This window comes from Colius striatus, chromosome 4 (assembly GCF_028858725.1).
Source record: "Colius striatus isolate bColStr4 chromosome 4, bColStr4.1.hap1, whole genome shotgun sequence".
NCBI lineage: Eukaryota > Metazoa > Chordata > Aves > Coliiformes > Coliidae > Colius > Colius striatus.
The window spans coordinates 43,290,334-43,314,072 of record NC_084762.1 but is presented as its reverse complement, the minus strand read 5'-3'; the positions used below and the strand labels follow the sequence as shown (position 1 = coordinate 43,314,072).

The 23,739-nt window shown below is 60.4% G+C and overlaps 4 protein-coding genes across 4 annotated transcripts; all 4 read right to left on the bottom strand.

Moving 5' to 3' along the window:
- Window positions 1-4,621: 4,621 nt before the first annotated feature.
- Window positions 4,622-5,390, bottom strand: LOC133625278 (feather keratin 1-like). The gene is made up of 2 exons (XM_061994593.1): window positions 5,264-5,390; window positions 4,622-4,938 (listed from the first exon to the last, which is right to left on the bottom strand). The coding sequence occupies exons 1-2, from the start codon at window positions 5,388-5,390 to the stop codon at window positions 4,622-4,624; spliced, it is 444 nt and encodes a 147-aa protein (XP_061850577.1).
- Window positions 5,391-10,738: 5,348 nt separating this feature from the next.
- On the bottom strand, window positions 10,739-11,507 carry LOC133625276 (feather keratin 1-like). Its single transcript, XM_061994575.1, has 2 exons — window positions 11,381-11,507; window positions 10,739-11,055 (listed from the first exon to the last, which is right to left on the bottom strand). The coding sequence occupies exons 1-2, from the start codon at window positions 11,505-11,507 to the stop codon at window positions 10,739-10,741; spliced, it is 444 nt and encodes a 147-aa protein (XP_061850559.1).
- A 5,347-nt stretch (window positions 11,508-16,854) lies between these two features.
- LOC133625277 (feather keratin 1-like) lies at window positions 16,855-17,623 on the bottom strand. The gene is made up of 2 exons (XM_061994576.1): window positions 17,497-17,623; window positions 16,855-17,171 (listed from the first exon to the last, which is right to left on the bottom strand). The coding sequence occupies exons 1-2, from the start codon at window positions 17,621-17,623 to the stop codon at window positions 16,855-16,857; spliced, it is 444 nt and encodes a 147-aa protein (XP_061850560.1).
- Window positions 17,624-22,970: 5,347 nt separating this feature from the next.
- LOC133625271 (feather keratin 1-like) lies at window positions 22,971-23,739 on the bottom strand. The gene is made up of 2 exons (XM_061994518.1): window positions 23,613-23,739; window positions 22,971-23,287 (listed from the first exon to the last, which is right to left on the bottom strand). The coding sequence occupies exons 1-2, from the start codon at window positions 23,737-23,739 to the stop codon at window positions 22,971-22,973; spliced, it is 444 nt and encodes a 147-aa protein (XP_061850502.1).

Genomic DNA, 23,739 nt, shown 5'->3' with positions numbered 1-23,739 from the left:
TGCCTCCTCAGTGGTGATGGGCTTTTCTCCGGTCTGCGGATGCCTTTCGGGCACTGGAAAGGAGACCTACCTAACCCTAGCGCTGAGAGAAGACGTGTTCCCCGGGACCAGGGATGAGCCCCGACTGGTTGGGAGATGGTTTCAGCAGTTCTTTCTTTCTCTCCACGGAGCCCTCGGGAGAGCTGCTCACCACAGCCTGGTCTCTTTGGCCAGGAAGATGAGGCCTGGCTGTTCATTCCCTTCAGCCCCCCCGCCAGTCCTCTTCCCCAGCCTGGATTTCCTCAGTCAGTCTCTAAAGATTCTTTGAGCGGGCAGCGCCACAAGCCTTGGTTAGATGGGGCAAACACCGTTTGCTGCACTACATCACTCTCTGCAGCCAGGCACATCGGCAACGAAGGCCACGAGGCTCACCAGGACCGCTTTCCCCTCCAAAAGTCCGTGCTGGCCGTTCACAGGCACCCTCTTGTCCTTTCACCCGCTGAAAGGCTTTCCAGGACCATTTGCTCCATTACCCGCAAAGGGGTCGCAGTGAGGCGTTCCCCACCTCCTCCGGCGACCCCTTCCTGCAGACACGAGGCCCACCGCCTTCCTCCCAGTCCCCAGGCGCACGCCCTGATGCCCCCACTTCCGAGGGGAGTTGAGAGCGGCCTTGTCGTGACACCAACCGCCTCCCCCGGGTGCATGGCCTCAGGCCGCTTGCACTCACCTGGGCCTCTTCCTGCAAAGGGAGTTGGAAACAACGGCCCCTCACAAGCCAACATCCCTTGCCTCTATGGGACCCCGCCATCACTTTGGAGGCACCTTCTGCCTGCACGGATACAGTCCTGCCTGAGAAATCCTGGGGCCTCTCATCCCAGCACATGAAAGGAGCCTGCATTGCAGACCAAGCATGTCGCAGATGAGGAAATGAAATGGCAGCAGTGATGGAAACCACAAAACAACCTGAGCCATCGGGACGGGCATTTTGCTTTGCAGGTGACTCTGTTGGATAATTACTGCCCGTGTGCGGTGACTGTGCGCCTGGGGCGGTGCAGGAGCGGTATAAAAGTGGGCCCTTGTCCTCACTCTCTCATCCACTCCTCTCGCCTCCATCTCCTTGCCAGCAAGGTGAGTCTGAAGCTCTTTATGCTCCTTCTTCTGTTTCTCTTCCCTCTCGTCCCCCTGTGGCATATCCCAGCACACACCTGCGCCTCGGTCCTCCACTTGCTTTTGGGGCCGCTTGTCATGCGAGAGGGAAGGAGGCGGAAGGCGTGACACGAAGGTGTCTCCTGACCTACGGGTCAGTAGGAATCTCCCTGGGCTTTGTTCCTCTTTGCAGGGCTCTTTTGGAATGTGGGGAAGGAGATGCCCGTGGGCTTCCCTACAACACCTACAGCCCTTGTCACCATCTCATGGCTTTGATGCAGCGAGACGGGTTGCCGGGCTGCTCCTTACTCACCCCACCTGCTTTCTTTCTCCCCCCCCACCCCGCCCTGTTTCCCTCCAGGTCACCTCCGTCCCGCAGCCATGTCCTGCTACAGCTCGTGCCAGCCCTGCGGCCCGACCCCGCTGGCCAACAGCTGCAACGAGCCCTGTGTCAGGCAGTGCCAGGACTCCACCGTCGTCATCCAGCCCTCCCCCGTGGTGGTCACCCTGCCCGGCCCCATCCTCAGCTCCTTCCCGCAGAACACCGCCGTGGGCTCCTCCACCTCCGCCGCCGTTGGCAGCATCCTCAGCAGCCAGGGAGTGCCCATCTCCTCCGGGGGCTTTGGCCTCTCCGGCTTTGGCAGCGGCCTGTGCGGCAGGAGGATCCTCCCCTGCTAAAGCTGCTCCAGCACTGGGGCCTCCACTCACACAACCCCCTTTTCCCCTTTTGAATCATTAAAGTTCTGCTGCATTGCATCCCATGCCTCTGTGTAGTCCTGGCTCTTGCAGATGCTCCTCCCAGCTGCCCACGCAGAGACAAGTTGCTCAGGGCTGCTCTGCGTGGGGCTTCTTGACCATGTTTTTGTCGGGATGGGCAACACACGCTCGCACTGACCGTGTGTCGTTACGCATCCCGCGACCCTCTAGTTTCTCTCCTTTTCGGCCTTTTTGGGTGCGTACAGAGTCACCCGACGCAGTCCGGTGACTGCCAGCCCCTTGGCCGTCAAAACCTCGTCTTTTTTCCGTTTGGGTTTTTTTTTTTTTTTTCCCCTCATTAAGCTCAACGTTTGACCAAGGGCAGTAGGAGAACCACATGTGTTATGAACAAGACACGGGCACTCGCTTCCCAGGAGAGGCCAGGAGAAGCCGTCCCTACCACCGCGTTCTCACAGCCAGGGACAGGGTGCACTCGGCTGCCCCAGCACAGAACCGTGTTGTCACCGAAGGGTGCAACGGTTTGGGTGGGAAGAGGCCTTTGAAGATCATCCAATCCAACCCTCCTGCCAGAGGCAGGGATATCTGTCACTAGATCACGTTATTCAAATTGCTGGCAAATCTGATCCCTCAGCCTTCCTTCATGACAAGGCTGATGCATCCCTACCGTCATTTTTGTAGCCCTTCTCTGGAGCTGCTACAACAGGTCCCCGTCTTTTTTTTCGGATGGGGGTCCCAGGGAGGAAACGTTGCTCCAGCTGCAGCCCCAAGGAGAGCTGAGAAACTTTCCCCTGCAACACCCTCCACAACCACCCCTGACCAAGGGATGATTTTTCCAGCAGCTGCCACCCAGGGTCCGGCCACCTCAGGCCGTGGGTCGCTGTCACTTCAGCCAAAGGCATCCCTTGTCACACCAGCATCACACCAGAGTCCCAGATGGGAAGAGGGAGGTGCGTTCCCAGACCCTCTCCACGAGACAGCTCCCGCGGCATAGTATGGGCAGCAATGCCAGGCCACAGCACGTAGCCATTGCTTCCATTAACACCTTCAAAAGAGCAGACACAGAGGGAAGCAGTTCAGCCACCAGAGCCCCTGACCTGCACAGGCGCCTGCTAACAAGTAACTGCTACACAGCCCCTGCATGCTCAGCTCAAAACTGCCAGCGTCTCCAGCCCCACGGGAGCTCAGAAGAACGAGGACAGCTTTCTTAGGAGCACAGTAAGAACAACGGTTACGCTTGGAACAAGACGCTGTCGCACACGCACGTCAAAGGCAGAACCCTGGGCAGGACTAACGGGAAGCAGAGTCGAGAGCCTGCGACCAAGCCTGGCCCGTGTCTGCCAAACCACGCAGAACCGAGCTGGAAGGTAGGTGCAGCAGGGGGAGAGGGCGACCACCGACGCATGGAGGACCACCAGGAACCACCAAAGACCCTCTGAGAGCACGCGTAGGAGACATTTGCAACGATGCAGCAACGTGGGAACTGTGTGCAAGTTACTAACCAACCCTTATCAATGGCAGCGTACGACCTTGTAACTTTGGTGCACAAAGACAGGGCGGAAACCTGTGTCGGGTGCGCTTGGCCTGTGCCACTACCACCGAGCAGCTGGGACGGCGCCAACCGGAATCCATCAGCGGCGTCTCTGCCGAGGGCGTGACTCTGGGCGAGCTGCAGCAACACAGCGTTCGGACAACACCAAAAAGGCAGCGGGGAGCTGGCGTTTGCTGCCTGCCAAGCGCTCCCCCGGACACTCTATCGCTACCCCTCCTCAACGTGAAAGAGGGGGAAAAAGAAGGTGACAGCCTCGTGGGTCGAGGTAAAGACGGCCGAACGAGGGAAAGAAAGCAAAGCGCGCGCGGAAGCACGGCACAGAGACTTCTTCTGTGCCTCCCACCAGCAGTCCGTGAGCATCCCCTCCTGGGAAGCAGAGTCACGGGACCTTTTACAGTTCCTTCGGAAGACAAGCAGCTCAAGAAGGAGTGCCCCCCAGTCCCCCACCTCCTCCTTCCCCTTAGCATTTATGGCCGACCACGGTGTCGTACGGTACGGAAGAAGCTTTTGGTCAGCCTGGGTCAGCCGTCCAGGCCGTGTCCTCAGTTGGGCTGCTGCGCGGGCACCGCCAGGCAAAAGCCAGAACACGAATGTCTTCTCAACAGCATTCGAGCTACAACCAGAAAGAAGCAGCAGGAGGGCAAATGCAGTGAGGCCTACCTCCACCCCAGGTAGGCTCGTTACGATATTGCCGCCACTCGCTGCACAACCGTCCTGAACAACCTCCGCTCAAAACCATCCCTGGGCAACGTCTCTTGGCCCGGGCAACGGGGGAGAGCGTCTGCAGGGGAAAGGATGACGCAGAGGCGTGAGCTTGGCATGCAGCAGAACTTTAATGAGTCCAAGAGTGGAGATCGAGGTTGCTCCGAGTGGATAAGCCGGTGCAGGGAGCACCGTGGCTGTGGCAGACAATCCGGCCGCTGCCCACCTGCCCACCCCAGAGAGGGAGCAGGACCAGCAGCCTTCCCTTCCCTAGGCTGGCTTTGTGGGGCTCACAGCCCAGGGCAGCACAAGAGAGCAAGGGCATGGGAGGGAAAGGAGAGAGGGGAAGAGGGTAAAGGCAGGCACGGGCCGTGCTCTCCGAGAGCCCAGGCTGGCCCCGTCCTTCTGCTGGGGCGGCTGGGGTCGCTCAGCCCCTCTTGCAAGCAACAAGCCGATGCTCCGTTCCCCGGCCCGGGACCATCCTGTGGCTCCCTGAGGCCTTTCCCAGGGCCATCGGCGGCAGCAGCTTTAGCAGGGGAGGATCCTCCTGCCGCACAGGCCGCTGCCAAAGCCGGAGAGGCCAAAGCCCCCGGAGGAGATGGGCACTCCCTGGCTGCTGAGGATGCTGCCAACGGCGGCGGAGGTGGAGGAGCCCACGGCGGTGTTCTGCGGGAAGGAGCTGAGGATGGGGCCGGGCAGGGTGACCACCACGGGGGAGGGCTGGATGACGACGGTGGAGTCCTGGCACTGCCTGACACAGGGCTCGTTGCAGCTGTTGGCCAGCGGGGTCGGGCCGCAGGGCTGGCACGAGCTGTAGCAGGACATGGCTGCGGGACGGAGGTGACCTGGAGGGAAACAGGGCCCCGGCGGGAAGAAAGAAAGCAGGTGGGGTGAGTAAGGAGCGGCCCGTCAGCCTCCGTAAGGAAGACCCTTTCCTTCCCACAGCTCAACAGAGTGTGGCCAAGACCAGCCGTGCCCACAGAGCTCCCAGCCCAGCCCACGGTTCAGCGGACACCTCAGCCCAGACCAAAACCTCCCCATCTCGCACGCTCCCTCTCCCACGGCCAGCAGCCTCAGGACGCAGCAGAGGGGGAAAAGGCAGCTGTGTGCTGGGAAATCCCAGAGGAGTCAGGACTGACAGGACGAGGAAGACAAGCAAGGGGATCGCACTCACCTTGTTCCCAAGGAGATGGAGGCGAGAGGAGCGGATGAGAGAGTGAGGACAAGGGCCCACTTTTATACTGCTCCTGCACCGCCCCAGGCCCACAGTCACCGCACACGGGCAGTAATTATCCATCAGAGTCACCTCCAAAGCAAAACACCCGTCCCACTTGTGTTTTGGTTTCCCTCAATGCCGCCATTTCATTTCCTCATTTCTGACAGCACCATGAAGCCTCGGAGGCTCTTTTTGAAGTACTGGGAAGAAGTGGCTCCGAGGGGTCTGGACAAAGGAAAGACATGGGCCCGGGTCCTGTTTTGCAGCCTGACCCTCATGACACACCAAGGCCTGGACATTCTTCCAAAGCAAGCCGACTCCTGCCAGCCCCCTGAGCTGGAAGAAGGCCACGCCGAGGGCCGTGGCCGCCGCGTCTCTCTGCAGCTGTGTCTGGGCACGGCCCAGGGCTCAGACACGGCTTTCCCCGGGGAAGGGATGGAGCTGCCCTGGCTGCAGGGAAATGCAGACCTTCGGAGGACCTTGGGAGGACGCGGGCCTGCAGAGAGCACGCTCCTGGCTTGGCCTCACGCCAGAAGGCTGACACACGGCCCATCCAAAATAGAGTCTCCGTGGGCAGGGAGAGGCTATCCCAGGAAGCTTGCCTGCTACAGGTATTCCCTGGCTGTCCTGGGACACGTCCCAGCTGCCTCCATGTCTGCAGGGCAGGGAAGTGCTTCGCCTCTTTGAAGTGCCGCTTTTGTACACAGAGGGCCCTGCTGAGCGCATCCCCTCCCTGAGCACCCTCGGGCACTCGGCACTGCAGGGTCCTGACAGCCCCCAGACAGTGGGCAGCTGGGGGAAATTTCTTTGCCTCCTCAGTGGTGATGGGCTTTTCTCCGGTCTGCGGATGCCTTTCGGGCACTGGAAAGGAGACCTACCTAACCCTAGCGCTGAGAGAAGACGTGTTCCCCGGGACCAGGGATGAGCCCCGACTGGTTGGGAGATGGTTTCAGCAGTTCTTTCTTTCTCTCCACGGAGCCCTCGGGAGAGCTGCTCACCACAGCCTGGTCTCTTTGGCCAGGAAGATGAGGCCTGGCTGTTCATTCCCTTCAGCCCCCCCGCCAGTCCTCTTCCCCAGCCTGGATTTCCTCAGTCAGTCTCTAAAGATTCTTTGAGCGGGCAGCGCCACAAGCCTTGGTTAGATGGGGCAAACACCGTTTGCTGCACTACATCACTCTCTGCAGCCAGGCACATCGGCAACGAAGGCCACGAGGCTCACCAGGACCGCTTTCCCCTCCAAAAGTCCGTGCTGGCCGTTCACAGGCACCCTCTTGTCCTTTCACCCGCTGAAAGGCTTTCCAGGACCATTTGCTCCATTACCCGCAAAGGGGTCGCAGTGAGGCGTTCCCCACCTCCTCCGGCGACCCCTTCCTGCAGACACGAGGCCCACCGCCTTCCTCCCAGTCCCCAGGCGCACGCCCTGATGCCCCCACTTCCGAGGGGAGTTGAGAGCGGCCTTGTCGTGACACCAACCGCCTCCCCCGGGTGCATGGCCTCAGGCCGCTTGCACTCACCTGGGCCTCTTCCTGCAAAGGGAGTTGGAAACAACGGCCCCTCACAAGCCAACATCCCTTGCCTCTATGGGACCCCGCCATCACTTTGGAGGCACCTTCTGCCTGCACGGATACAGTCCTGCCTGAGAAATCCTGGGGCCTCTCATCCCAGCACATGAAAGGAGCCTGCATTGCAGACCAAGCATGTCGCAGATGAGGAAATGAAATGGCAGCAGTGATGGAAACCACAAAACAACCTGAGCCATCGGGACGGGCATTTTGCTTTGCAGGTGACTCTGTTGGATAATTACTGCCCGTGTGCGGTGACTGTGCGCCTGGGGCGGTGCAGGAGCGGTATAAAAGTGGGCCCTTGTCCTCACTCTCTCATCCACTCCTCTCGCCTCCATCTCCTTGCCAGCAAGGTGAGTCTGAAGCTCTTTATGCTCCTTCTTCTGTTTCTCTTCCCTCTCGTCCCCCTGTGGCATATCCCAGCACACACCTGCGCCTCGGTCCTCCACTTGCTTTTGGGGCCGCTTGTCATGCGAGAGGGAAGGAGGCGGAAGGCGTGACACGAAGGTGTCTCCTGACCTACGGGTCAGTAGGAATCTCCCTGGGCTTTGTTCCTCTTTGCAGGGCTCTTTTGGAATGTGGGGAAGGAGATGCCCGTGGGCTTCCCTACAACACCTACAGCCCTTGTCACCATCTCATGGCTTTGATGCAGCGAGACGGGTTGCCGGGCTGCTCCTTACTCACCCCACCTGCTTTCTTTCTCCCCCCCCACCCCGCCCTGTTTCCCTCCAGGTCACCTCCGTCCCGCAGCCATGTCCTGCTACAGCTCGTGCCAGCCCTGCGGCCCGACCCCGCTGGCCAACAGCTGCAACGAGCCCTGTGTCAGGCAGTGCCAGGACTCCACCGTCGTCATCCAGCCCTCCCCCGTGGTGGTCACCCTGCCCGGCCCCATCCTCAGCTCCTTCCCGCAGAACACCGCCGTGGGCTCCTCCACCTCCGCCGCCGTTGGCAGCATCCTCAGCAGCCAGGGAGTGCCCATCTCCTCCGGGGGCTTTGGCCTCTCCGGCTTTGGCAGCGGCCTGTGCGGCAGGAGGATCCTCCCCTGCTAAAGCTGCTCCAGCACTGGGGCCTCCACTCACACAACCCCCTTTTCCCCTTTTGAATCATTAAAGTTCTGCTGCATTGCATCCCATGCCTCTGTGTAGTCCTGGCTCTTGCAGATGCTCCTCCCAGCTGCCCACGCAGAGACAAGTTGCTCAGGGCTGCTCTGCGTGGGGCTTCTTGACCATGTTTTTGTCGGGATGGGCAACACACGCTCGCACTGACCGTGTGTCGTTACGCATCCCGCGACCCTCTAGTTTCTCTCCTTTTCGGCCTTTTTGGGTGCGTACAGAGTCACCCGACGCAGTCCGGTGACTGCCAGCCCCTTGGCCGTCAAAACCTCGTCTTTTTTCCGTTTGGGTTTTTTTTTTTTTTTTCCCCTCATTAAGCTCAACGTTTGACCAAGGGCAGTAGGAGAACCACATGTGTTATGAACAAGACACGGGCACTCGCTTCCCAGGAGAGGCCAGGAGAAGCCGTCCCTACCACCGCGTTCTCACAGCCAGGGACAGGGTGCACTCGGCTGCCCCAGCACAGAACCGTGTTGTCACCGAAGGGTGCAACGGTTTGGGTGGGAAGAGGCCTTTGAAGATCATCCAATCCAACCCTCCTGCCAGAGGCAGGGATATCTGTCACTAGATCACGTTATTCAAATTGCTGGCAAATCTGATCCCTCAGCCTTCCTTCATGACAAGGCTGATGCATCCCCACCGTCATTTTTGTAGCCCTTCTCTGGAGCTGCTACAACAGGTCCCCGTCTTTTTTTTCGGATGGGGGTCCCAGGGAGGAAACGTTGCTCCAGCTGCAGCCCCAAGGAGAGCTGAGAAACTTTCCCCTGCAACACCCTCCACAACCACCCCTGACCAAGGGATGATTTTTCCAGCAGCTGCCACCCAGGGTCCGGCCACCTCAGGCCGTGGGTCGCTGTCACTTCAGCCAAAGGCATCCCTTGTCACGCCAGCATCACACCAGAGTCCCAGATGGGAAGAGGGAGGTGCGTTCCCAGACCCTCTCCACGAGACAGCTCCCGCGGCATAGTATGGGCAGCAATGCCAGGCCACAGCACGTAGCCATTGCTTCCATTAACACCTTCAAAAGAGCAGACACAGAGGGAAGCAGTTCAGCCACCAGAGCCCCTGACCTGCACAGGCGCCTGCTAACAAGTAACTGCTACACAGCCCCTGCATGCTCAGCTCAAAACTGCCAGCGTCTCCAGCCCCACGGGAGCTCAGAAGAACGAGGACAGCTTTCTTAGGAGCACAGTAAGAACAACGGTTACGCTTGGAACAAGACGCTGTCGCACACGCACGTCAAAGGCAGAACCCTGGGCAGGACTAACGGGAAGCAGAGTCGAGAGCCTGCGACCAAGCCTGGCCCGTGTCTGCCAAACCACGCAGAACCGAGCTGGAAGGTAGGTGCAGCAGGGGGAGAGGGCGACCACCGACGCATGGAGGACCACCAGGAACCACCAAAGACCCTCTGAGAGCACGCGTAGGAGACATTTGCAACGATGCAGCAACGTGGGAACTGTGTGCAAGTTACTAACCAACCCTTATCAATGGCAGCGTACGACCTTGTAACTTTGGTGCACAAAGACAGGGCGGAAACCTGTGTCGGGTGCGCTTGGCCTGTGCCACTACCACCGAGCAGCTGGGACGGCGCCAACCGGAATCCATCAGCGGCGTCTCTGCCGAGGGCGTGACTCTGGGCGAGCTGCAGCAACACAGCGTTCGGACAACACCAAAAAGGCAGCGGGGAGCTGGCGTTTGCTGCCTGCCAAGCGCTCCCCCGGACACTCTATCGCTACCCCTCCTCAACGTGAAAGAGGGGGAAAAAGAAGGTGACAGCCTCGTGGGTCGAGGTAAAGACGGCCGAACGAGGGAAAGAAAGCAAAGCGCGCGCGGAAGCACGGCACAGAGACTTCTTCTGTGCCTCCCACCAGCAGTCCGTGAGCATCCCCTCCTGGGAAGCAGAGTCACGGGACCTTTTACAGTTCCTTCGGAAGACAAGCAGCTCAAGAAGGAGTGCCCCCCAGTCCCCCACCTCCTCCTTCCCCTTAGCATTTATGGCCGACCACGGTGTCGTACGGTACGGAAGAAGCTTTTGGTCAGCCTGGGTCAGCCGTCCAGGCCGTGTCCTCAGTTGGGCTGCTGCGCGGGCACCGCCAGGCAAAAGCCAGAACACGAATGTCTTCTCAACAGCATTCGAGCTACAACCAGAAAGAAGCAGCAGGAGGGCAAATGCAGTGAGGCCTACCTCCACCCCAGGTAGGCTCGTTACGATATTGCCGCCACTCGCTGCACAACCGTCCTGAACAACCTCCGCTCAAAACCATCCCTGGGCAACGTCTCTTGGCCCGGGCAACGGGGGAGAGCGTCTGCAGGGGAAAGGATGACGCAGAGGCGTGAGCTTGGCATGCAGCAGAACTTTAATGAGTCCAAGAGTGGAGATCGAGGTTGCTCCGAGTGGATAAGCCGGTGCAGGGAGCACCGTGGCTGTGGCAGACAATCCGGCCGCTGCCCACCTGCCCACCCCAGAGAGGGAGCAGGACCAGCAGCCTTCCCTTCCCTAGGCTGGCTTTGTGGGGCTCACAGCCCAGGGCAGCACAAGAGAGCAAGGGCATGGGAGGGAAAGGAGAGAGGGGAAGAGGGTAAAGGCAGGCACGGGCCGTGCTCTCCGAGAGCCCAGGCTGGCCCCGTCCTTCTGCTGGGGCGGCTGGGGTCGCTCAGCCCCTCTTGCAAGCAACAAGCCGATGCTCCGTTCCCCGGCCCGGGACCATCCTGTGGCTCCCTGAGGCCTTTCCCAGGGCCATCGGCGGCAGCAGCTTTAGCAGGGGAGGATCCTCCTGCCGCACAGGCCGCTGCCAAAGCCGGAGAGGCCAAAGCCCCCGGAGGAGATGGGCACTCCCTGGCTGCTGAGGATGCTGCCAACGGCGGCGGAGGTGGAGGAGCCCACGGCGGTGTTCTGCGGGAAGGAGCTGAGGATGGGGCCGGGCAGGGTGACCACCACGGGGGAGGGCTGGATGACGACGGTGGAGTCCTGGCACTGCCTGACACAGGGCTCGTTGCAGCTGTTGGCCAGCGGGGTCGGGCCGCAGGGCTGGCACGAGCTGTAGCAGGACATGGCTGCGGGACGGAGGTGACCTGGAGGGAAACAGGGCCCCGGCGGGAAGAAAGAAAGCAGGTGGGGTGAGTAAGGAGCGGCCCGTCAGCCTCCGTAAGGAAGACCCTTTCCTTCCCACAGCTCAACAGAGTGTGGCCAAGACCAGCCGTGCCCACAGAGCTCCCAGCCCAGCCCACGGTTCAGCGGACACCTCAGCCCAGACCAAAACCTCCCCATCTCGCACGCTCCCTCTCCCACGGCCAGCAGCCTCAGGACGCAGCAGAGGGGGAAAAGGCAGCTGTGTGCTGGGAAATCCCAGAGGAGTCAGGACTGACAGGACGAGGAAGACAAGCAAGGGGATCGCACTCACCTTGTTCCCAAGGAGATGGAGGCGAGAGGAGCGGATGAGAGAGTGAGGACAAGGGCCCACTTTTATACTGCTCCTGCACCGCCCCAGGCCCACAGTCACCGCACACGGGCAGTAATTATCCATCAGAGTCACCTCCAAAGCAAAACACCCGTCCCACTTGTGTTTTGGTTTCCCTCAATGCCGCCATTTCATTTCCTCATTTCTGACAGCACCATGAAGCCTCGGAGGCTCTTTTTGAAGTACTGGGAAGAAGTGGCTCCGAGGGGTCTGGACAAAGGAAAGACATGGGCCCGGGTCCTGTTTTGCAGCCTGACCCTCATGACACACCAAGGCCTGGACATTCTTCCAAAGCAAGCCGACTCCTGCCAGCCCCCTGAGCTGGAAGAAGGCCACGCCGAGGGCCGTGGCCGCCGCGTCTCTCTGCAGCTGTGTCTGGGCACGGCCCAGGGCTCAGACACGGCTTTCCCCGGGGAAGGGATGGAGCTGCCCTGGCTGCAGGGAAATGCAGACCTTCGGAGGACCTTGGGAGGACGCGGGCCTGCAGAGAGCACGCTCCTGGCTTGGCCTCACGCCAGAAGGCTGACACACGGCCCATCCAAAATAGAGTCTCCGTGGGCAGGGAGAGGCTATCCCAGGAAGCTTGCCTGCTACAGGTATTCCCTGGCTGTCCTGGGACACGTCCCAGCTGCCTCCATGTCTGCAGGGCAGGGAAGTGCTTCGCCTCTTTGAAGTGCCGCTTTTGTACACAGAGGGCCCTGCTGAGCGCATCCCCTCCCTGAGCACCCTCGGGCACTCGGCACTGCAGGGTCCTGACAGCCCCCAGACAGTGGGCAGCTGGGGGAAATTTCTTTGCCTCCTCAGTGGTGATGGGCTTTTCTCCGGTCTGCGGATGCCTTTCGGGCACTGGAAAGGAGACCTACCTAACCCTAGCGCTGAGAGAAGACGTGTTCCCCGGGACCAGGGATGAGCCCCGACTGGTTGGGAGATGGTTTCAGCAGTTCTTTCTTTCTCTCCACGGAGCCCTCGGGAGAGCTGCTCACCACAGCCTGGTCTCTTTGGCCAGGAAGATGAGGCCTGGCTGTTCATTCCCTTCAGCCCCCCCGCCAGTCCTCTTCCCCAGCCTGGATTTCCTCAGTCAGTCTCTAAAGATTCTTTGAGCGGGCAGCGCCACAAGCCTTGGTTAGATGGGGCAAACACCGTTTGCTGCACTACATCACTCTCTGCAGCCAGGCACATCGGCAACGAAGGCCACGAGGCTCACCAGGACCGCTTTCCCCTCCAAAAGTCCGTGCTGGCCGTTCACAGGCACCCTCTTGTCCTTTCACCCGCTGAAAGGCTTTCCAGGACCATTTGCTCCATTACCCGCAAAGGGGTCGCAGTGAGGCGTTCCCCACCTCCTCCGGCGACCCCTTCCTGCAGACACGAGGCCCACCGCCTTCCTCCCAGTCCCCAGGCGCACGCCCTGATGCCCCCACTTCCGAGGGGAGTTGAGAGCGGCCTTGTCGTGACACCAACCGCCTCCCCCGGGTGCATGGCCTCAGGCCGCTTGCACTCACCTGGGCCTCTTCCTGCAAAGGGAGTTGGAAACAACGGCCCCTCACAAGCCAACATCCCTTGCCTCTATGGGACCCCGCCATCACTTTGGAGGCACCTTCTGCCTGCACGGATACAGTCCTGCCTGAGAAATCCTGGGGCCTCTCATCCCAGCACATGAAAGGAGCCTGCATTGCAGACCAAGCATGTCGCAGATGAGGAAATGAAATGGCAGCAGTGATGGAAACCACAAAACAACCTGAGCCATCGGGACGGGCATTTTGCTTTGCAGGTGACTCTGTTGGATAATTACTGCCCGTGTGCGGTGACTGTGCGCCTGGGGCGGTGCAGGAGCGGTATAAAAGTGGGCCCTTGTCCTCACTCTCTCATCCACTCCTCTCGCCTCCATCTCCTTGCCAGCAAGGTGAGTCTGAAGCTCTTTATGCTCCTTCTTCTGTTTCTCTTCCCTCTCGTCCCCCTGTGGCATATCCCAGCACACACCTGCGCCTCGGTCCTCCACTTGCTTTTGGGGCCGCTTGTCATGCGAGAGGGAAGGAGGCGGAAGGCGTGACACGAAGGTGTCTCCTGACCTACGGGTCAGTAGGAATCTCCCTGGGCTTTGTTCCTCTTTGCAGGGCTCTTTTGGAATGTGGGGAAGGAGATGCCCGTGGGCTTCCCTACAACACCTACAGCCCTTGTCACCATCTCATGGCTTTGATGCAGCGAGACGGGTTGCCGGGCTGCTCCTTACTCACCCCACCTGCTTTCTTTCTCCCCCCCCACCCCGCCCTGTTTCCCTCCAGGTCACCTCCGTCCCGCAGCCATGTCCTGCTACAGCTCGTGCCAGCCCTGCGGCCCGACCCCGCTGGCCAACAGCTGCAACGAGCCCTGTGTCAGGCAGTGCCAGGACTCCACCGTCGTCATCCAGCCCTCCCCCGTGGTGGTCACCCTGCCCGGCCCCATCCTCAGCTCCTTCCCGCAGAACACCGCCGTGGGCTCCTCCACCTCCGCCGCCGTTGGCAGCATCCTCAGCAGCCAGGGAGTGCCCATCTCCTCCGGGGGCTTTGGCCTCTCCGGCTTTGGCAGCGGCCTGTGCGGCAGGAGGATCCTCCCCTGCTAAAGCTGCTCCAGCACTGGGGCCTCCACTCACACAACCCCCTTTTCCCCTTTTGAATCATTAAAGTTCTGCTGCATTGCATCCCATGCCTCTGTGTAGTCCTGGCTCTTGCAGATGCTCCTCCCAGCTGCCCACGCAGAGACAAGTTGCTCAGGGCTGCTCTGCGTGGGGCTTCTTGACCATGTTTTTGTCGGGATGGGCAACACACGCTCGCACTGACCGTGTGTCGTTACGCATCCCGCGACCCTCTAGTTTCTCTCCTTTTCGGCCTTTTTGGGTGCGTACAGAGTCACCCGACGCAGTCCGGTGACTGCCAGCCCCTTGGCCGTCAAAACCTCGTCTTTTTTCCGTTTGTTTTTTTTTTTTTTTTTTCCCCTCATTAAGCTCAACGTTTGACCAAGGGCAGTAGGAGAACCACATGTGTTATGAACAAGACACGGGCACTCGCTTCCCAGGAGAGGCCAGGAGAAGCCGTCCCTACCACCGCGTTCTCACAGCCAGGGACAGGGTGCACTCGGCTGCCCCAGCACAGAACCGTGTTGTCACCGAAGGGTGCAACGGTTTGGGTGGGAAGAGGCCTTTGAAGATCATCCAATCCAACCCTCCTGCCAGAGGCAGGGATATCTGTCACTAGATCACGTTATTCAAATTGCTGGCAAATCTGATCCCTCAGCCTTCCTTCATGACAAGGCTGATGCATCCCTACCGTCATTTTTGTAGCCCTTCTCTGGAGCTGCTACAACAGGTCCCCGTCTTTTTTTTCGGATGGGGGTCCCAGGGAGGAAACGTTGCTCCAGCTGCAGCCCCAAGGAGAGCTGAGAAACTTTCCCCTGCAACACCCTCCACAACCACCCCTGACCAAGGGATGATTTTTCCAGCAGCTGCCACCCAGGGTCCGGCCACCTCAGGCCGTGGGTCGCTGTCACTTCAGCCAAAGGCATCCCTTGTCACGCCAGCATCACACCAGAGTCCCAGATGGGAAGAGGGAGGTGCGTTCCCAGACCCTCTCCACGAGACAGCTCCCGCGGCATAGTATGGGCAGCAATGCCAGGCCACAGCACGTAGCCATTGCTTCCATTAACACCTTCAAAAGAGCAGACACAGAGGGAAGCAGTTCAGCCACCAGAGCCCCTGACCTGCACAGGCGCCTGCTAACAAGTAACTGCTACACAGCCCCTGCATGCTCAGCTCAAAACTGCCAGCGTCTCCAGCCCCACGGGAGCTCAGAAGAACGAGGACAGCTTTCTTAGGAGCACAGTAAGAACAACGGTTACGCTTGGAACAAGACGCTGTCGCACACGCACGTCAAAGGCAGAACCCTGGGCAGGACTAACGGGAAGCAGAGTCGAGAGCCTGCGACCAAGCCTGGCCCGTGTCTGCCAAACCACGCAGAACCGAGCTGGAAGGTAGGTGCAGCAGGGGGAGAGGGCGACCACCGACGCATGGAGGACCACCAGGAACCACCAAAGACCCTCTGAGAGCACGCGTAGGAGACATTTGCAACGATGCAGCAACGTGGGAACTGTGTGCAAGTTACTAACCAACCCTTATCAATGGCAGCGTACGACCTTGTAACTTTGGTGCACAAAGACAGGGCGGAAACCTGTGTCGGGTGCGCTTGGCCTGTGCCACTACCACCGAGCAGCTGGGACGGCGCCAACCGGAATCCATCAGCGGCGTCTCTGCCGAGGGCGTGACTCTGGGCGAGCTGCAGCAACACAGCGTTCGGACAACACCAAAAAGGCAGCGGGGAGCTGGCGTTTGCTGCCTGCCAAGCGCTCCCCCGGACACTCTATCGCTACCCTCCTCAACGTGAAAGAGGGGGAAAAAGAAGGTGACAGCCTCGTGGGTCGAGGTAAAGACGGCCGAACGAGGGAAAGAAAGCAAAGCGCGCGCGGAAGCACGGCACAGAGACTTCTTCTGTGCCTCCCACCAGCAGTCCGTGAGCATCCCCTCCTGGGAAGCAGAGTCACGGGACCTTTTACAGTTCCTTCGGAAGACAAGCAGCTCAAGAAGGAGTGCCCCCCAGTCCCCCACCTCCTCCTTCCCCTTAGCATTTATGGCCGACCACGGTGTCGTACGGTACGGAAGAAGCTTTTGGTCAGCCTGGGTCAGCCGTCCAGGCCGTGTCCTCAGTTGGGCTGCTGCGCGGGCACCGCCAGGCAAAAGCCAGAACACGAATGTCTTCTCAACAGCATTCGAGCTACAACCAGAAAGAAGCAGCAGGAGGGCAAATGCAGTGAGGCCTACCTCCACCCCAGGTAGGCTCGTTACGATATTGCCGCCACTTGCTGCACAACCGTCCTGAACAACCTCCGCTCAAAACCATCCCTGGGCAACGTCTCTTGGCCCGGGCAACGGGGGAGAGCGTCTGCAGGGGAAAGGATGACGCAGAGGCGTGAGCTTGGCATGCAGCAGAACTTTAATGAGTCCAAGAGTGGAGATCGAGGTTGCTCCGAGTGGATAAGCCGGTGCAGGGAGCACCGTGGCTGTGGCAGACAATCCGGCCGCTGCCCACCTGCCCACCCCAGAGAGGGAGCAGGACCAGCAGCCTTCCCTTCCCTAGGCTGGCTTTGTGGGGCTCACAGCCCAGGGCAGCACAAGAGAGCAAGGGCATGGGAGGGAAAGGAGAGAGGGGAAGAGGGTAAAGGCAGGCACGGGCCGTGCTCTCCGAGAGCCCAGGCTGGCCCCGTCCTTCTGCTGGGGCGGCTGGGGTCGCTCAGCCCCTCTTGCAAGCAACAAGCCGATGCTCCGTTCCCCGGCCCGGGACCATCCTGTGGCTCCCTGAGGCCTTTCCCAGGGCCATCGGCGGCAGCAGCTTTAGCAGGGGAGGATCCTCCTGCCGCACAGGCCGCTGCCAAAGCCGGAGAGGCCAAAGCCCCCGGAGGAGATGGGCACTCCCTGGCTGCTGAGGATGCTGCCAACGGCGGCGGAGGTGGAGGAGCCCACGGCGGTGTTCTGCGGGAAGGAGCTGAGGATGGGGCCGGGCAGGGTGACCACCACGGGGGAGGGCTGGATGACGACGGTGGAGTCCTGGCACTGCCTGACACAGGGCTCGTTGCAGCTGTTGGCCAGCGGGGTCGGGCCGCAGGGCTGGCACGAGCTGTAGCAGGACATGGCTGCGGGACGGAGGTGACCTGGAGGGAAACAGGGCCCCGGCGGGAAGAAAGAAAGCAGGTGGGGTGAGTAAGGAGCGGCCCGTCAGCCTCCGTAAGGAAGACCCTTTCCTTCCCACAGCTCAACAGAGTGTGGCCAAGACCAGCCGTGCCCACAGAGCTCCCAGCCCAGCCCACGGTTCAGCGGACACCTCAGCCCAGACCAAAACCTCCCCATCTCGCACGCTCCCTCTCCCACGGCCAGCAGCCTCAGGACGCAGCAGAGGGGGAAAAGGCAGCTGTGTGCTGGGAAATCCCAGAGGAGTCAGGACTGACAGGACGAGGAAGACAAGCAAGGGGATCGCACTCACCTTGTTCCCAAGGAGATGGAGGCGAGAGGAGCGGATGAGAGAGTGAGGACAAGGGCCCACTTTTATACTGCTCCTGCACCGCCCCAGGCCCACAGTCACCGCACACGGGCAGTAATTATCCATCAGAGTCACCTCCAAAGCAAAACACCCGTCCCACTTGTGTTTTGGTTTCCCTCAATGCCGCCATTTCATTTCCTCATTTCTGACAGCACCATGAAGCCTCGGAGGCTCTTTTTGAAGTACTGGGAAGAAGTGGCTCCGAGGGGTCTGGACAAAGGAAAGACATGGGCCCGGGTCCTGTTTTGCAGCCTGACCCTCATGACACACCAAGGCCTGGACATTCTTCCAAAGCAAGCCGACTCCTGCCAGCCCCCTGAGCTGGAAGAAGGCCACGCCGAGGGCCGTGGCCGCCGCGTCTCTCTGCAGCTGTGTCTGGGCACGGCCCAGGGCTCAGACACGGCTTTCCCCGGGGAAGGGATGGAGCTGCCCTGGCTGCAGGGAAATGCAGACCTTCGGAGGACCTTGGGAGGACGCGGGCCTGCAGAGAGCACGCTCCTGGCTTGGCCTCACGCCAGAAGGCTGACACACGGCCCATCCAAAATAGAGTCTCCGTGGGCAGGGAGAGGCTATCCCAGGAAGCTTGCCTGCTACAGGTATTCCCTGGCTGTCCTGGGACACGTCCCAGCTGCCTCCATGTCTGCAGGGCAGGGAAGTGCTTCGCCTCTTTGAAGTGCCGCTTTTGTACACAGAGGGCCCTGCTGAGCGCATCCCCTCCCTGAGCACCCTCGGGCACTCGGCACTGCAGGGTCCTGACAGCCCCCAGACAGTGGGCAGCTGGGGGAAATTTCTTTGCCTCCTCAGTGGTGATGGGCTTTTCTCCGGTCTGCGGATGCCTTTCGGGCACTGGAAAGGAGACCTACCTAACCCTAGCGCTGAGAGAAGACGTGTTCCCCGGGACCAGGGATGAGCCCCGACTGGTTGGGAGATGGTTTCAGCAGTTCTTTCTTTCTCTCCACGGAGCCCTCGGGAGAGCTGCTCACCACAGCCTGGTCTCTTTGGCCAGGAAGATGAGGCCTGGCTGTTCATTCCCTTCAGCCCCCCCGCCAGTCCTCTTCCCCAGCCTGGATTTCCTCAGTCAGTCTCTAAAGATTCTTTGAGCGGGCAGCGCCACAAGCCTTGGTTAGATGGGGCAAACACCGTTTGCTGCACTACATCACTCTCTGCAGCCAGGCACATCGGCAACGAAGGCCACGAGGCTCACCAGGACCGCTTTCCCCTCCAAAAGTCCGTGCTGGCCGTTCACAGGCACCCTCTTGTCCTTTCACCCGCTGAAAGGCTTTCCAGGACCATTTGCTCCATTACCCGCAAAGGGGTCGCAGTGAGGCGTTCCCCACCTCCTCCGGCGACCCCTTCCTGCAGACACGAGGCCCACCGCCTTCCTCCCAGTCCCCAGGCGCACGCCCTGATGCCCCCACTTCCGAGGGGAGTTGAGAGCGGCCTTGTCGTGACACCAACCGCCTCCCCCGGGTGCATGGCCTCAGGCCGCTTGCACTCACCTGGGCCTCTTCCTGCAAAGGGAGTTGGAAACAACGGCCCCTCACAAGCCAACATCCCTTGCCTCTATGGGACCCCGCCATCACTTTGGAGGCACCTTCTGCCTGCACGGATACAGTCCTGCCTGAGAAATCCTGGGGCCTCTCATCCCAGCACATGAAAGGAGCCTGCATTGCAGACCAAGCATGTCGCAGATGAGGAAATGAAATGGCAGCAGTGATGGAAACCACAAAACAACCTGAGCCATCGGGACGGGCATTTTGCTTTGCAGGTGACTCTGTTGGATAATTACTGCCCGTGTGCGGTGACTGTGCGCCTGGGGCGGTGCAGGAGCGGTATAAAAGTGGGCCCTTGTCCTCACTCTCTCATCCACTCCTCTCGCCTCCATCTCCTTGCCAGCAAGGTGAGTCTGAAGCTCTTTATGCTCCTTCTTCTGTTTCTCTTCCCTCTCGTCCCCCTGTGGCATATCCCAGCACACACCTGCGCCTCGGTCCTCCACTTGCTTTTGGGGCCGCTTGTCATGCGAGAGGGAAGGAGGCGGAAGGCGTGACACGAAGGTGTCTCCTGACCTACGGGTCAGTAGGAATCTCCCTGGGCTTTGTTCCTCTTTGCAGGGCTCTTTTGGAATGTGGGGAAGGAGATGCCCGTGGGCTTCCCTACAACACCTACAGCCCTTGTCACCATCTCATGGCTTTGATGCAGCGAGACGGGTTGCCGGGCTGCTCCTTACTCACCCCACCTGCTTTCTTTCTCCCCCCCCACCCCGCCCTGTTTCCCTCCAGGTCACCTCCGTCCCGCAGCCATGTCCTGCTACAGCTCGTGCCAGCCCTGCGGCCCGACCCCGCTGGCCAACAGCTGCAACGAGCCCTGTGTCAGGCAGTGCCAGGACTCCACCGTCGTCATCCAGCCCTCCCCCGTGGTGGTCACCCTGCCCGGCCCCATCCTCAGCTCCTTCCCGCAGAACACCGCCGTGGGCTCCTCCACCTCCGCCGCCGTTGGCAGCATCCTCAGCAGCCAGGGAGTGCCCATCTCCTCCGGGGGCTTTGGCCTCTCCGGCTTTGGCAGCGGCCTGTGCGGCAGGAGGATCCTCCCCTGCTAAAGCTGCTCCAGCACTGGGGCCTCCACTCACACAACCCCCTTTTCCCCTTTTGAATCATTAAAGTTCTGCTGCATTGCATCCCATGCCTCTGTGTAGTCCTGGCTCTTGCAGATGCTCCTCCCAGCTGCCCACGCAGAGACATGTTGCTCAGGGCTGCTCTGCGTGGGGCTTCTTGACCATGTTTTTGTCGGGATGGGCAACACACGCTCGCACTGACCGTGTGTCGTTACGCATCCCGCGACCCTCTAGTTTCTCTCCTTTTCGGCCTTTTTGGGTGCGTACAGAGTCACCCGACGCAGTCCGGTGACTGCCAGCCCCTTGGCCGTCAAAACCTCGTCTTTTTTCCGTTTGTTTTTTTTTTTTTTTTTTCCCCTCATTAAGCTCAACGTTTGACCAAGGGCAGTAGGAGAACCACATGTGTTATGAACAAGACACGGGCACTCGCTTCCCAGGAGAGGCCAGGAGAAGCCGTCCCTACCACCGCGTTCTCACAGCCAGGGACAGGGTGCACTCGGCTGCCCCAGCACAGAACCGTGTTGTCACCGAAGGGTGCAACGGTTTGGGTGGGAAGAGGCCTTTGAAGATCATCCAATCCAACCCTCCTGCCAGAGGCAGGGATATCTGTCACTAGATCACGTTATTCAAATTGCTGGCAAATCTGATCCCTCAGCCTTCCTTCATGACAAGGCTGATGCATCCCTACCGTCATTTTTGTAGCCCTTCTCTGGAGCTGCTACAACAGGTCCCCGTCTTTTTTTTCGGATGGGGGTCCCAGGGAGGAAACGTTGCTCCAGCTGCAGCCCCAAGGAGAGCTGAGAAACTTTCCCCTGCAACACCCTCCACAACCACCCCTGACCAAGGGATGATTTTTCCAGCAGCTGCCACCCAGGGTCCGGCCACCTCAGGCCGTGGGTCGCTGTCACTTCAGCCAAAGGCATCCCTTGTCACGCCAGCATCACACCAGAGTCCCAGATGGGAAGAGGGAGGTGCGTTCCCAGACCCTCTCCACGAGACAGCTCCCGCGGCATAGTATGGGCAGCAATGCCAGGCCACAGCACGTAGCCATTGCTTCCATTAACACCTTCAAAAGAGCAGACACAGAGGGAAGCAGTTCAGCCACCAGAGCCCCTGACCTGCACAGGCGCCTGCTAACAAGTAACTGCTACACAGCCCCTGCATGCTCAGCTCAAAACTGCCAGCGTCTCCAGCCCCACGGGAGCTCAGAAGAACGAGGACAGCTTTCTTAGGAGCACAGTAAGAACAACGGTTACGCTTGGAACAAGACGCTGTCGCACACGCACGTCAAAGGCAGAACCCTGGGCAGGACTAACGGGAAGCAGAGTCGAGAGCCTGCGACCAAGCCTGGCCCGTGTCTGCCAAACCACGCAGAACCGAGCTGGAAGGTAGGTGCAGCAGGGGGAGAGGGCGACCACCGACGCATGGAGGACCACCAGGAACCACCAAAGACCCTCTGAGAGCACGCGTAGGAGACATTTGCAACGATGCAGCAACGTGGGAACTGTGTGCAAGTTACTAACCAACCCTTATCAATGGCAGCGTACGACCTTGTAACTTTGGTGCACAAAGACAGGGCGGAAACCTGTGTCGGGTGCGCTTGGCCTGTGCCACTACCACCGAGCAGCTGGGACGGCGCCAACCGGAATCCATCAGCGGCGTCTCTGCCGAGGGCGTGACTCTGGGCGAGCTGCAGCAACACAGCGTTCGGACAACACCAAAAAGGCAGCGGGGAGCTGGCGTTTGCTGCCTGCCAAGCGCTCCCCCGGACACTCTATCGCTACCCTCCTCAACGTGAAAGAGGGGGAAAAAGAAGGTGACAGCCTCGTGGGTCGAGGTAAAGACGGCCGAACGAGGGAAAGAAAGCAAAGCGCGCGCGGAAGCACGGCACAGAGACTTCTTCTGTGCCTCCCACCAGCAGTCCGTGAGCATCCCCTCCTGGGAAGCAGAGTCACGGGACCTTTTACAGTTCCTTCGGAAGACAAGCAGCTCAAGAAGGAGTGCCCCCCAGTCCCCCACCTCCTCCTTCCCCTTAGCATTTATGGCCGACCACGGTGTCGTACGGTACGGAAGAAGCTTTTGGTCAGCCTGGGTCAGCCGTCCAGGCCGTGTCCTCAGTTGGGCTGCTGCGCGGGCACCGCCAGGCAAAAGCCAGAACACGAATGTCTTCTCAACAGCATTCGAGCTACAACCAGAAAGAAGCAGCAGGAGGGCAAATGCAGTGAGGCCTACCTCCACCCCAGGTAGGCTCGTTACGATATTGCCGCCACTTGCTGCACAACCGTCCTGAACAACCTCCGCTCAAAACCATCCCTGGGCAACGTCTCTTGGCCCGGGCAACGGGGGAGAGCGTCTGCAGGGGAAAGGATGACGCAGAGGCGTGAGCTTGGCATGCAGCAGAACTTTAATGAGTCCAAGAGTGGAGATCGAGGTTGCTCCGAGTGGATAAGCCGGTGCAGGGAGCACCGTGGCTGTGGCAGACAATCCGGCCGCTGCCCACCTGCCCACCCCAGAGAGGGAGCAGGACCAGCAGCCTTCCCTTCCCTAGGCTGGCTTTGTGGGGCTCACAGCCCAGGGCAGCACAAGAGAGCAAGGGCATGGGAGGGAAAGGAGAGAGGGGAAGAGGGTAAAGGCAGGCACGGGCCGTGCTCTCCGAGAGCCCAGGCTGGCCCCGTCCTTCTGCTGGGGCGGCTGGGGTCGCTCAGCCCCTCTTGCAAGCAACAAGCCGATGCTCCGTTCCCCGGCCCGGGACCATCCTGTGGCTCCCTGAGGCCTTTCCCAGGGCCATCGGCGGCAGCAGCTTTAGCAGGGGAGGATCCTCCTGCCGCACAGGCCGCTGCCAAAGCCGGAGAGGCCAAAGCCCCCGGAGGAGATGGGCACTCCCTGGCTGCTGAGGATGCTGCCAACGGCGGCGGAGGTGGAGGAGCCCACGGCGGTGTTCTGCGGGAAGGAGCTGAGGATGGGGCCGGGCAGGGTGACCACCACGGGGGAGGGCTGGATGACGACGGTGGAGTCCTGGCACTGCCTGACACAGGGCTCGTTGCAGCTGTTGGCCAGCGGGGTCGGGCCGCAGGGCTGGCACGAGCTGTAGCAGGACATGGCTGCGGGACGGAGGTGACCTGGAGGGAAACAGGGCCCCGGCGGGAAGAAAGAAAGCAGGTGGGGTGAGTAAGGAGCGGCCCGTCAGCCTCCGTAAGGAAGACCCTTTCCTTCCCACAGCTCAACAGAGTGTGGCCAAGACCAGCCGTGCCCACAGAGCTCCCAGCCCAGCCCACGGTTCAGCGGACACCTCAGCCCAGACCAAAACCTCCCCATCTCGCACGCTCCCTCTCCCACGGCCAGCAGCCTCAGGACGCAGCAGAGGGGGAAAAGGCAGCTGTGTGCTGGGAAATCCCAGAGGAGTCAGGACTGACAGGACGAGGAAGACAAGCAAGGGGATCGCACTCACCTTGTTCCCAAGGAGATGGAGGCGAGAGGAGCGGATGAGAGAGTGAGGACAAGGGCCCACTTTTATACTGCTCCTGCACCGCCCCAGGCCCACAGTCACCGCACACGGGCAGTAATTATCCAT